The sequence below is a fragment of the Calonectris borealis genome, chromosome 21 (genome assembly GCF_964195595.1).
Source record: "Calonectris borealis chromosome 21, bCalBor7.hap1.2, whole genome shotgun sequence".
Classification (NCBI taxonomy): domain Eukaryota; kingdom Metazoa; phylum Chordata; class Aves; order Procellariiformes; family Procellariidae; genus Calonectris; species Calonectris borealis.
In genome coordinates, this window is record NC_134332.1 from 6,893,395 (window position 1) to 6,906,667 (window position 13,273).

The following is a 13,273-nucleotide window of genomic DNA, read 5'->3' on the forward strand; positions in this document are numbered from 1 at the left end:
ACTCAGCCTCCCTCGTCTCTCTGAAGTGGCAAGGCCACTCCGACGGGTACTGTACACAGAGAAAATAGATTTTGGGGTGAGATGAATTCCCGGTGGAATTGTTCATCAGAATATAAGGGAATATCTGGAGGGCAGATTTAATCATGACAAAACACTTGTCTGCGTGGGAAAATTTGCTGATCTGAATTACTCTGCTGTTACTCTGCCAGTGCTTCCCCTCCTCCAGTTGCTCCCCTGGAATCATAATTTCACAACAAAGTTACGTGGGTGTCATCGGGGTGGTATTTCCTCGTGCAGATGATCTCTGTACATGCAGAGCAGAATGCAACCCCGTACCTAGGTTAGATGCGTGTTGCATCTATGAGATTTAGTGCCCTTCTTCTGTCAGAGGAAGATAAAGTCTCCTACTGCTCCGTTTTCTATGAATTCATAGCAGTGTTTGGCTTCCTGGAAAGTCAACCTACAAATAGGCAGCGTGAGCCAATACAGCTGCGGAGACCTATGGAGGGCACAGCGTGGCAGGCAGGCACGCGGCAAAGCATTTGGCTGCTGCTAAGTGAAATAAATAAATCATCAAGCGAATTAGGTTGTCTGCTTCAGCTGGAAGGGGATGCTGTCTTCAGCTCCTCTTTCTGCTCGCTGTTGCCCACAATAGCTTCCACCTAACGTTGCAAGCGTGCGTGGCACTTCCACGTTGTGCAAACTGGTAATTCAGCCTCGGTTCGTCTCCTGCCAGGGAGCACCAGGGCAGGTGCAGCCCTAGGAAACCCCTTGACCAGCGCTGCTGCTGTTCGGTGCTCGCTGGTCGGAGGGATGCTGACCTGGGATGCGGGTTAATCCTCCCCATGTGCCCCCAGGTGCTGAAGTGGGTGGAAGAGGCCATCCAGGCCTCCAAGGTCCACCTGCTGTCCACGGACCATGAGGACGGCGGGGAGCACACGTGGGCCGTCCCCTTGGACCCTAGCCTGGAGCAGGTCACCATCTCGCTGAGCGGCCCTGCCCCGGGGATCGAGGTCCGGGATCCGGCAGGTAGGAGCCCAGGGGAGGGGAACGGGCCGGGGGTGGTGCTTTGCCGCCCGGAGAGCCCTCACGTCGGGACGAACGGGAGGCTGCAGGCAGGGGGATCGCCAAACCCTGCGCTGAAAACTTAAATAAAAAAGCAACGAGCTGCAAAGCCCTCATTAAGCAGCGAGTGCCTCTGCTCTGCTCCCCTCGCGGGTTGGCTTTGCTGCTGGTTTTCGGAGGGTTTTCTCTGCTGCCCCGGCTGCGAGAGCTGTGTGATGGGTGCTGCGCCAGGGTGAGCCCCGAGGGGGGGCTCCTGGCCGGCCGCAGGGACGAGGGGATGGAGCCGGGTTGCCCATCCCTGTTGCAGGAAAGGTCCTCGAGAAAGGCCAAGGTCTGAAGGAACTGCTCAGCATCCCCAACTCGGCCGTGGTGGTGGCCGTGGAGCCCCAGGAGCCAGGGACGTGGTCGGTCAGGGTAGGCTGGTGGCAGACCCCGCACGTTGTCCCATCTGGTGGCTGTTTAGCCGGCTGGGCGCGGGCTTTCCCCCATCCACCTGCAGCCGGGCAGAGGACGTGTGGGCAGGCTGGAAGGGGCTGGCGGCCGCCTCCTCCCCTCCCCATCGCCTCCCCCTTCGCCTGCCCTCGGCACGCACCTCTCGCTCCGCTTGCAGGCCCAGAGCAGCGGCCGCCACTCGCTGAGGATCACGGGCATCAGCAACATTAATTTTCAAGCCAGGTTCTTCACCCAGCCGGACTTTGACGCCAGCCAGGCCGGGGAGCGGCCGGTGCAGGGTGAGGCTGGTGCTGCCCGGGGGGGCACGGATGCTGCGTCTGGGCTTCTTGCAGGTGGGAGCGTGGCTGGGTTGTGTTTTCCCTTCCCTCCCTCCAGGTCTGCCCATCTCCGTGGTGGTGAACTGCACTGGCCTGAAGCCGCCTGGGCACTTGCAGGAGATGGAGCTCTTCAACACCTCCGGCCATGCCCTGCTCTCGCTGCCCGCGCGGCCCCTCTCCAACAGCTCCTCGGGGCAGCTCTGGCTGAGCTCGCTGCTCCATGTCCCCCCGGGTGACTTTGACAGGCAATGGCTGCTGAGGAAGCTTGATATTAATATCGTGTAATTGTACCTCATAGCCCATAACGGAGGTGCCCCTCGGCAGCCCCCCCTGCCGCTGGCTGGGCGAGCAGGGGGCTCGCAGCCTGGATTAGGCTTTTCACGTGCCGTGGGACCGCATTTGCTGTTCTGCCCTGCCAGGTCTTCTGGAAACAAGTGCTGCGAGGCTTCCCTGCCAGCCCATCTTCGTTTGTTTGCTCTCCTAACGAGGCTGATTAATTATTTTTGGGATGCCAGAGGAGATGCCCTAACAGTCTAAACAAGGAGGCTGTGTTTGCACAGGGGGTTTTGTTCAGAGGTGCCTTGTGCCAGCACATGGTGGGGGGCACCCAGGGATTTATCTCCCATGCCGGGGAGCAGGCAAGGACAGGCGCAGGCTCCAAGTGGCGGTGGTTACCCAGAGGCCGTGCCTGGCTTTGCTGTGCTTTAACCCCCAGCAAGGAAGGGGTTAAAGCCCAGCTAGTGCAGGTGCTCCTGGGACTGGGAGCACTGGTGGGTGTGGGAAGGGCTGGCTGGGATTAATTTGTTGATGGGGAGAAGCTGTTGGGTTTTCTTGGTGCCAGCAGCGCTGGAGAGAGGTGCTCCCTGCCGGGGTGCAGGATGGAGTTGGGGTGCAGCGTTAGTGGCTGGGGATGCTCTGCGGTAGCTTTGGTGACACTGTGGGGTGGGGGACCCCCCCCGCCCCGAGCTTGCAGTGAGTGTGGGGCTGGGGGTGCGAAGCCTGGGGGGGACAAGGGGCTGCAGGTGAGTGGCTGCATGCAAGCCTACAGCCCTGGCTGTGGGGCAGGAGGGGGACAGGCCACCGGCACAGCTCACGGCTCAGCCCCGTGGGGCAGAGGTGCCCTGTGCCCCTGCAAGCGGGTGTCCTTGCCCACCCTGGGACTGGGCTGAGCCCAGGCTTGCAGGGACATGTGGGACAGAGGGATGCACAAGAGGGTCCCACTGTCCCGTGTGTGGGGATGTGGGATGGGTGGTCCCTAATGCCCCCCCAGCCCCTGTGTCTGGGAGGAGCGGGGCTGACAGCAGTGGGGCGCTGGGGGCCGGCGGAGAGGTGCTCAGCCCGGGGCAGGATTCGGCCCTTGGTGCGCAGCTTCACCTGGAGCCGGCCCTTGGCCGTGGCCTCTCCCTGGGTCCCGCTGGGGGGGAGTTGAGCAAGAGCAGAGCATCCCTCCGGGGCGGCCATGAGCTCAGCGCTCCGCTTCGAGGGGAGCCAGGAAAAGCTCCGCAGCCCCCGGCCAGCGCTCCCGGCCAAAGGCTGCCTTTCCCGGCCAAGGGCTGCCTTTCCCAGCCCTTGTCCTGGCGCTGGCTTTGTCTATTCTTTGCGTGGCTGTTTGCTCCCCGTTCCCAGGGCGGCTGTGCTGGGGAGCACCCCCAGAGCCCCTTGTCCCCCCCAGCCCCATTGCAGACCCCTATTCCGGGGAGAGCCCTTTGCCTGGCAGACGGGGGGTTGCTTCCTCGGGGTCTCTTTCACAGCTGGCTCTCCTCCCCCCTGCCGTGGGTTTGGCAGGGTTTCCCCGCAGGCGCTCAGCTGCGAGCCCCCGTGTCCTCCCCTAACCCCCGGCTCCCCCCGGCAGAGCGGGGGGCTCTCTGAGCTAGGGGGGTCAGGGCCGGGGAGGGGGCCTGGGCAGCGTTTCTGACAATCCTATGGGCTGCAGGACCTGCTTCCCAATCCCCGCATCCCCATCCCGGCTTCCTCCCTCTCCCACCCACCTCCCTGCCACGCCACTCGCTCCAAAAGTCCCGTTTTCCCTCCCTCCCTCCCAGAAGTTGAAGGCTGGAGGAGCAGGTCCGCAGCTGCGGGCGGCTGGGCGTCCCCCGACCGGGGTCCCTGCCCTGGCCCCACTGCGCGTGTCCGCTTGCACCCCGTGTCCCTCCCTGGTGCGGGGACGGTGCCCAGGGGATCTGGGGGAAGGAGCGGGGCGAGGACAGAAGGGGTGTCCCTGGCACCCGAAGGTCTCCCCCACGATGCCAACCCACGGAGGGGTATTTGTGGGTCTCTGGCTACTGCTGGCCCCCAGTCTCGCCGAGTCCCCCCCCAGCACAGGGGGGGCCACCCTGGCCTTCGTCTTCGACATCACCGGCTCCATGTACGACGACCTGGTGCAGGTGATGGACGGGGCCTCGCGCATCCTGGAGCGGACGCTCAGCAGGAGCACGAAGCCCATCAGCAACTACGCTCTGGTCCCCTTCCACGATCCAGGTACAGCTGGGACAGGGTGAGGGCACGTGTCCCGCATGGGGACGGAGCTGCGGGGGGCTGGGGTGCGGTTCTGGATGGGTTTGGGGCTGAAGCGTGCACTTCCCACGTACCTGCACTGTCCCTTCTCCACCTTTTTAATGCCCCAGTGACAGCTGCGATGGGAACGCCAGCACAGGATGAGCCACAGCTCGAGGGCACGGTGCTGGGCAGGGGCTTCCATCCCCAAGCCGCCCTGCGGGCATGGGGCAATTCGTTTCTCACCGGATTAATCTCAGTGATGCTGGCACCTGCTTGTGGGTGGCTTTTCTACTACCAGCGTGTCCCAGTCTCATCATGGGGGGAGCATTTCTGTACAAGTCCACAGCGTGCTTTCAGGTTGCCTCAATAAAAGCACCGCTTGCTAAGAGGTTTTGGTAATTTACTGCGATATCAGAATGGTTTTTGTCTGTCCCAGTCTTTGCCTTGGGATTTTTGTGCACACCCATACATAGCAGCTGCTCTCCAAAAGAGCCCCGACCCCCTACATGGAAGCTTTATTTTCAGCAGAAACACTGAGTTTGAATGAAAATCGCCGGAACCGGACAGGGAAGGAGGCAGAGGCAGTAAATGGGTTTCTGCATCGCTTTGCTGGGAGCCTCCCCCAGCAGAAAAGGGTGCCGGGTTTGCAGCTCCCCCTAACCGAGAGCTTCCCCGGGGCAGGCTGTGCCCCTGGGCACGGTGCTGGTCTGCCCAAACCCACGTCTCGCTTGGTGCCAAGCCAGGGTAGATGCTTAACCCCAAGTCTCGCAGGTCCCGTAAGGGTGATGAAGCCGGGGCGGGTGCTTGGGAGCGCCGGTGCCGGCGGTCGGGGAGGCTGAGGCGGTGGTGCCGGTGTGCTTGCAGAGGTGGGACCGGCCACCCTCACGGCGGACCCCCGGCTCTTCCAGCGGCGCTTGCGGGAGCTCCATGTCCAGGTAGGCGTCCTCAGCCCCGCAGCGCTGCTCCACGGCTGGCTCCGTGCGTGGCCTTTGGCACTCGGTGGGAAGCCCAGCCCTGCGTTCCTGCATGGTGGTGGGTCCTGGGAGCCATCCCTGCTCCCCTCCGGGCCTGGCGTCCCCCGGGAGCGTGGTGGGGGTTCGGGGTTGAGCTGGGCTTGCTGGGGGCTGACCCCACCGGGGTGGGAGCGGAGAGGGTGGGTAGCGCTGGCGCTGTGCCCCTGACTCCTGCAACGGGGCAGAGCCCTCTCGATTCACAGCTCTTGCCCCAAAGTGGGAACGCTTTCCCGGGGGGAGTTTGCACAAACTGTCAGTGGAACCAAAAATCTCTTCTTCTAGAAGTGCTATTTGAAAATTGTTTGAGGTTTTGTTTTTTGTTTTTTTTTTTTTTAAACGGTTTCAGCTGCATTCTGCCAACTGAAATGCTCTCCGCGAGTTTAATCATGCTTTATCCATCCCTGCTCCTGCCCTGCCTCCCGTGCATTGCTAAATCCCTGTGGCGTTTCCCTTTGGATGCAGCTGTGTTTTGGCGGGACGTGTAAAGCTGCGGCTGCAAATTGTTTCACAGCCCTCCGGATCGCAAAGCCCCGTGGAAGCGGGGGCTGGTCCTCGCTGTGCCTCTGCACTTGCCTGGGGTGGCCGGTTCTGCTGCCATGTGGGGGGTGACGGGCTGGGGTGGGCACGAATGTGCCCGCTAAAGGCATTCATGGGAAGCCAGCGGCTTCTGTGAGTCTGGATCCCCAAATGGGTGGTTTAATCATCATTAGCGATGTGACAGAGACTGGTCCGTGTGTCCCTGTGGTACCATCACCCTGCCCTGGCTGTGCTTGGGCTGGCTCCAGTGAACTGATGCAATTCTTCCCCATGAGCAGACCTTGGGTGGGATCCTGCCAGGAGCCCAGCAGGGAAGGGCTGAGCACCGGGTGGCTTGGTGCCTGTGCCACGTCCCTCGCTGTGTGCCGCAGGGCGGAGGGGACTGCCCGGAGATGAGCGTGGGAGCCATCAGGCTGGCCGTGGAGGTCTCGCACCCCGGCTCCTTTGTCTACGTCTTCTCGGATGCTCGGGCCAAGGACTACGAGCAGCAGGAGGAGCTGCTGCGGCTGCTGCAGCACAAGCAGACCCAGGTGAGCCGCCTCCTGCAACAGCCAGCTTGGGTGGGTGCTGCAGCAGCACAACGGCGGCTCCTGGCAATGAGCCGCAGCAATAAACCCCCCTACGCTGCCCGTTAGTGGGGTAAATTTTGCATCCCCCGGGCTGGCTCGATGTACTGGGGGATGCTGGCTGTGTCCCCTCCCTGGGATGGACAGACACCCCGTGGCTGTGCGTGGTGCTACGGGGAGCGTTGCTGTGGCAGGTGGTGTTCGTGCTGACGGGGGACTGCGGGGACAGGAGCCACCCTGGGTACCGCGTGTACGAGCGCATCGCTGCCATCAGCTCCGGGCAGATCTTCCACCTGGACAAGCAGCAGGTGACAGAGGTGAGCGAGGAGACCTGCAGGAGCAGGGTCGGGGTGGCCGAGGTGCGTGTGGTAATAACACGCCTGCTCCGAGTGGCTGAGCAGGAGTCACCTGGCAAGAACAACTGCACCAAATTACTCAATTCCTTTTGGACCTGCTCGTAGCAAGGGGGGCTCAGCCAGGGCTGTCACCTCCTGCCCACCCGTCCTCGTGCTGACACCCGCCAGACCCGGCTGGGGCTGGTCCCTCGCCCGGGCACTGTTTTGCAGCCGTGCCTGAGGCTTTGACCCAGTGCAATACAGCCCTGCTCCCGAAATGGCCGTGCTTGGTGGTGAGGGGGGATGCGGGTTAATCCTCCCCATGTGCCCCCAGGTGCTGAAGTGGGTGGAAGAGGCCATCCAGGCCTCCAAGGTCCACCTGCTGTCCACGGACCACGAGGACGGCGGGGAGCACACGTGGGCCGTCCCCTTGGACCCTAGCCTGGAGCAGGTCACCATCTCGCTGAGCGGCCCTGCCCCGGGGATCGAGGTCCGGGATCCGGCAGGTAGGAGCCCAGGGGAGGGGAACGGGCCGGGGGTGGTGCTTTGCCGCCCGGAGAGCCCTCACGTCGGGACGAACGGGAGGCTGCAGGCGTGGGGATCGCCAAACCCTGCGCTGAAAACTTAAATAAAAAAGCAACGAGCTGCAAAAGCCCTCATTAAGCAGCGAGTGCCTCTGCTCCGCTCCCCTCACGGGTTGGCTTTGCCGCTGGTTTTCGGAGGGTTTTCTCTGCTGCCCCGGCTGTGAGAGCTGTGCGATGGGCGCTGCACCGGGGTGAGCCCCGAGGGGGGGCTCCTGGCTGGCCGCAGGGACGAGGGGATGGAGCCGGGTTGCCCATCCCTGTTGCAGGAAAGGTCCTCGAGCAAGGCCAAGGTCTGAAGGAACTGCTCAGCATCCCCAACTCGGCCGTGGTGGTGGCCGTGGAGCCCCAGGAGCCAGGGACGTGGTCGGTCAGGGTAGGCTGGTGGCAGACCCCGCACGTTGTCCCATCTGGTGGCTGTTTAGCCGGCTGGGCGCGGGCTTTCCCCCATCCACCTGCAGCCGGGCAGAGGACGTGTGGGCAGGCTGGAAGGGGCTGGCGGCCGCCTCCTCCCCTCCCCATCGCCTCCCCCTTCGCCTGCCCTCGGCACGCACCTCTCGCTCCGCTTGCAGGCCCAGAGCAGCGGCCGCCACTCGCTGAGGATCACGGGCATCAGCAACATTAATTTTCAAGCCAGGTTCTTCACCCAGCCGGACTTTGACGCCAGCCAGGCCGGGGAGCGGCCGGTGCAGGGTGAGGCTGGTGCTGCCCGGGGGGGCACGGATGCTGCGTCTGGGCTTCTTGCAGGTGGGAGCGTGGCTGGGTTGTGTTTTCCCTTCCCTCCCTCCAGGTCTGCCCATCTCCGTGGTGGTGAACTGCACTGGCCTGAAGCCGCCTGGGCACTTGCAGGAGATGGAGCTCTTCAACACCTCCGGCCATGCCCTGCTCTCGCTGCCCGCGCGGCCCCTCTCCAACAGCTCCTCGGGGCAGCTCTGGCTGAGCTCGCTGCTCCATGTCCCCCCGGGTGACTTTCTGCTGAAGGTGAAGGGGGAAGACGCCCAGGGCCACCCCTTGCACCGCCTCTCCAGTGTCACCTACACCAGCATGGTCCCCGGTGAGTGGACCCCATGCTCCCCAAGGGTGCCGAGAAGGGACGAGAGGCTCCTTCCAGCACTGCCTCTGCTTTGGTTTCTGGTTGGGTATTTTTTTATCCTGATTCCCAGCGCAGCTCTTGGTGAGCTCCCGAGGAGTGTTATATGTGTGCGTGTCCACAACCACTTCCAGGCCTACCCAAAGTGAACATCTCCAGCAAGATCCAGGCTTACAACCGCGAGCCGCAGCTGATCTCCTGCTCTGTGTGGAGCGAGGTCCCTTTCCGCCTGCAGCTCAGCCGGGGTAGGATGAAGCTCGGGGAAGAGCGGCTCTTCAGGTGAGCCTCCAATTTGTCCCAGTGGGCTCTATGATGGACCCATGTGGGCAGCAACAAGCCCCCTGAATTTTGCCGGCCAGGGGGATGCTGTGTGCTGGCTGGGTGCCTGCAAGTTCTGAGCATCGCAAGCAGAGGAAAATCCCGAGGGATGTGTTTGCGTGATGCTGTGGGGGGTGGGGGTACATCCATTTGCCTGACTGGGAAAAGAGTCCTAGGGATTTGTGGCAGGGTGGTGGCGCCAGCTCTGGTGCCCTGAGGAGGGGGTGACCCTGTAATCTCCCTTTTCATAGGGGTTGGGGGAACATCAGCTGGTTGATCCCTGCGGTGTCCAAGAGCGACGAAGGGTTTTACGAGTGCACAGCCACGAGCAAGGTCGGGGCGACGCGGGCTCGTGCCTATGTCTCTGTCTCAGGTGGGGACTGCTCGTGCCAAGCCTTGGTGCCTGTGGGTCTCTGGGTCTGCAGCTGGGCATGGGCTCATTCCACCCCGGCGTGCCGTGTTTGCAGAGCCACCGCCGCGTCTCATAGCCCCGGGCAACATCACGGCTTCACCGGGCCAAGATGTGGTCATGTCCTGCCCGGTCCTGAGCAACGTGCCCTACAACCTGACGTGGAGCTGGGATGGGAAGGCGGCACAGCCGGAGGACGGCCGGACCAGGCTGCTGCAGAACCGCTCGCTGGAGATCAGCCGCGTGCAGCCGGGGGACGGGGGCCTGTACGAGTGCGTGGCACGCAGCGCCCACGGCACCGCCGCCGCCTCCCTCTGGCTCCTCGTCCAGGGTAGGCTCTGCCCCGTGCGGGACCCTGGCCCGGGTGATGCCTTGCCCCGTGGGAGGGAGGGTGGCTGATGGCACCCGGGGGCTGAGCCCTTCTCCAACCCCCTGCAGAGGCGCCGTGGGTGAAAGTCGATGCCAGCCCCCAGCGTTTCCGCAGGGGACAGGAGCTGCGGCTGAACTGCACGGCTGGGGGCCACCCCCCGCCCCACACTGCCTGGAAGCACTGGGGCTGGGTGCTGGAGCAGGACGAGAGGTAACCCGTGGGGACCTGGGTGCTTTCATCCCCCCTGTCCCGCCAGGGGATGGTGCTCCCCTTGCAGGGATGCACGGGCTGAGGGAGAGGGGCTTGGGGTTGCCTGTAGCTCTGGAGAGAGGAAAGCATCGCAATAGCCCCAACCCGTGCACCTGAGATGGTTGGCATGCTGCTAGCCTTAATCTCATATATTTATTTTTAAGCCATCCTGCCTTATCCGGGTCACCGTCCCCACCAAGGGGGATTCGAGGTGCTTTGCACGCCCGGTGTGCCCTCAAGTCTCAAAATACTCCTTGTGTTTCCCCTTAATTTCTTCTGCTTTTTGGCTTCCACCTCCCTGCCCATGTCAGGCTGTGAGTGCTGGGGTGGACTTTAGGGAAGGTTTTTTTACCTAGGGGATGAAAAAGCCCAATTCTTAATGTTTTTCCCTGGTTCAAAGCAACATCCTTCCCTGCAGCAGCTGATGTAGCTGGCTTTAAGTACTAACCCACATTTATCAAACGCCCAGCACTTGCCACATGTGCGGGATGGCCTTAAGCCCGCTCACTTATTTCATCACATTTTTCACCGGCTCCATTTTCACAAGGTCGTTTCTCCCTCTCTCCCCCTTCGCTGCAGGATTTTCACAGACGCACAGGGCACCCTGCACATCAGGGCTGCCATCCCAGAGGACGCGGGGAATTACAGCTGCTACGCCAGCAGCGCGCTGGGCTGGGACGAGCAAGTCATCACCCTGGAGTTCACCGGTACCCGCTCCCCGCCGGCCGGCAGCGTCCCGGGAAAAGCCTGGGCTCAGAGCTGCCGCAGGAGGGATTTATTATCCCTCCTTGCTGTCCCTTGGCTGCCGGCTGGGACCTTGCGGCGTGCAAGCTATGGGATGGGGGTGTCTGTGATGGAGGGTGTTGGGGGGCAGCTCCCAGGGCTCCAGGGTCCCCTCGGGGTGAATGGCAACGCACCCAGCGCTGCAGGGAGTCACCAAAGCTGCCTCTCTCCCCGTGGTGCAGAGCCTCCTGCCATCCTGGCGGTGACGCCCAGCCTGAAAGCGCTGGTGGGAGAAGACGTGACCCTGGAGTGCTGGGTTTCGGGGGTGCCCCCACCCCACATCACGTGGTACAAAGGTGAGACCGGGACGGACCTGGGGAGCAAACCCCCTCCATGCACCGGGGGCCCTCCGCCGCCCTGCAGGGCCATCACACGTGGGGTCCCCTGGACCCACGGCGGGAGGGACCCCCGGAGGCACCCAGGGTGCTGACGTGGGGGGTCTCGGGGCAGGCGAGCAGGCGGTGGTGGCGTTCCCACCCGGCACCCAGCGTGCCGTCCTGCGGCTGCAGGCGGTGCGGGAGGAGGACGCGGGGCGGTACATCTGCGAGGCTCTCGGCGAGGCCGGCGTCGCCTTTGATGGCACCGTGCTGGACGTGGGGTGTAAGTCTCTGCCTCTCCTTTTGGATTCCACCGAGCACTCAAGCTCCGCCGCCCTCCCTCCCGGCTCAGCTCCCGCTTGCTGCTTCCCAAGGCTCCTCTTGTCCCCAGCTCCCGGGTTTCCCAGCACGGGGATGTCGGTGCTCAGTACAAGCAGGCTGAAGCCTGGTGGGATTTCCAAGGGTCAGGAGGAGGGAAGAGGCTCAGGAAGTGGCAGAAGACCGGTGCAGATGCTATTGCATGGGACACGATGGCTTGGGGCAAGACTGGGAATTCAAAGTGCAATTAGTGGGATTAGGCAGAGATGGGGGCTGGCTTCTCTGTGTCTGAAAATGCAGGTACCCCAACCGATGCTCAGGGCTTCCCACCGGAGGCAGAAGGGATGGAGGAGCCTGAGGAGGAGGAGAGGAGGTTCTCGGTTGGAGGCAGTAAGGCTTGAAGCAGTTAAAGGTGGAAAAGTGCAAGAGGTTTTGCTGAACCAGGGGGGTGCTGAGTGTAACTGGAAGGGGTGGAAACTGCAATGGCAAGAACAGCTTTGGAAAAACACCAAACGCTTTAAGTCAATCTCATAACTTTTCAGAGCACCTGGCTCGTGGGTTTTGCAGCCCCGTCTCTTCTCCGGGCTCGGCTGTGCACAGAGCCTGCTATGGGAAAGCCGGGGTGTCGGACCTGAGCCCCTTCTCCGCTGCTCTCTCTCCAGCTGCCCCTCACTTTCCCGAGCCCCTGGGGGACGTGGCGGTCGAGGTCGGGGAGAGCGTGAGCCTGCTGTGCCGCGTCGAGGGCTCTCCCCCACCACGGATCGCCTGGTCCCGGCAGGACGGGAAGCCCGTGACGAGCTGGCATGGGACGCACGGTGTTTCCAGCCAGCTGGAGGCTGCCGAGCTCCTCATCGACAGTAAGAGCGCTGGGCGTGCAAGCGTGCGTTGGCGTGGCAGAGCGTGCGCGGGCATCCCGCCCGGGTGCATGCTTACACCGTGTCACCCTTGGGTGCTCTCCCCCCACCTGCTGCAGGCTGGTGTCCCAGCAGTCGGATTAGCCCCCCTGCCCACTCTTTTTGCAGTAGTAAAGCATTGATATAGTGGGTTTATTTGCACTTTTTTACTCATGCAAGCTTAGCTGTGCTGTAACAGCCTGCAAGCCTCCAGCGCTGCAGGGTCTCTCCCCCCTCGGAGGTGGTGGCAGGGCAGGGGGGGGTGGTGTCACCCCATCCTGGAGCTCGCTAGGGGTGCAGGCTCAGGCATTGCCAGGCTCAGGCTTCTCCCCACCATTCCCCAGGCGCCTCGCTGGATGACCAAGCCGTCTATATCTGCGAAGCCCAGAACAAGTTTGGGAAAATCCAAGCGGAGGTCAAGCTTGCGGTCACCGGACACGGTTTGCTTTTATGTGCTTTTGTTGGTGTATTGATCCCGGCTGCTACCAGCACCGGCTGTGCCGGCGGTGAGCGAGCGGCAGAGCTGTGCAGCCACGTCTGCTCCCGAGCCGGCCACGGTGAATGGTCAGCAAAGCCCTCCCAGCGCAGGGTTTGATTAATGCCCTTCCACCTCTTTGGCTTAATGCACTGACACGCGCTTGAACACAAACTGTAGACAAATATCCCCAAATTCTTGGGGGAGCTGAATGTCGGAGCCGGCCTGTGCCAAGCCAAGGTCTGGACCTTGGAAGAAAGGCCATCCAGATCTGTTCTCCTGAATGTTCCTTGCCAGTTTATCTCCAATTAATATTGTTTCCCTTTCCTCTCTTTCAAGCAGCTCCAGAAATAGCTCTTGCATCCCCTGTGGTCCGTGCGCTCCCAGGCCAGCCCGTGTCGCTGCCCTGCGTGATCCTGGCTGGGAGGCCGTTCCCAGCCCGACGCTGGTTGAAGGATGGGCAGCCGGTGAGGCTTCCGTGCCCGCCGGGATGGGGGTGGGTGAGTGGGTGGGCGACCACGAGCACGGCCCTGTGGCAGGGGCTTTGCTGCAGGACAGGTGCCCCAACCTTCTGGGGCCAAAGCTGCTGGTGGAAGATGCCAGGGGAGCCTTTGGGTTGGGAGGGTAATGTGGGTTCATCACTGCGTCAGGATGTTCCTACTGCTCAAGGACTGGTTTCTAGATATGC

At 62.6% G+C, this 13,273-nt stretch overlaps 1 protein-coding gene across 1 annotated transcript in view; it reads left to right on the forward strand.

The window, feature by feature from the left end:
• Window positions 1–4,026: 4,026 nt before the first annotated feature.
• Window positions 4,027–13,273, forward strand: part of HMCN2 (hemicentin 2) — a 37,069-nt gene continuing 27,822 nt past the window's right edge. Inside the window, 18 exon segments of the mRNA XM_075170980.1 lie at window positions 4,027–4,313; window positions 5,196–5,266; window positions 6,253–6,411; window positions 6,642–6,764; window positions 7,117–7,288; window positions 7,633–7,739; window positions 7,936–8,056; window positions 8,154–8,417; window positions 8,588–8,732; window positions 9,023–9,144; window positions 9,239–9,511; window positions 9,619–9,760; window positions 10,379–10,506; window positions 10,765–10,878; window positions 11,033–11,182; window positions 11,880–12,074; window positions 12,455–12,550; window positions 12,928–13,052. Coding sequence (XP_075027081.1) covers window positions 4,079–4,313; window positions 5,196–5,266; window positions 6,253–6,411; window positions 6,642–6,764; window positions 7,117–7,288; window positions 7,633–7,739; window positions 7,936–8,056; window positions 8,154–8,417; window positions 8,588–8,732; window positions 9,023–9,144; window positions 9,239–9,511; window positions 9,619–9,760; window positions 10,379–10,506; window positions 10,765–10,878; window positions 11,033–11,182; window positions 11,880–12,074; window positions 12,455–12,550; window positions 12,928–13,052 — 2,742 coding nt within the window. The 5' untranslated portion in view covers window positions 4,027–4,078.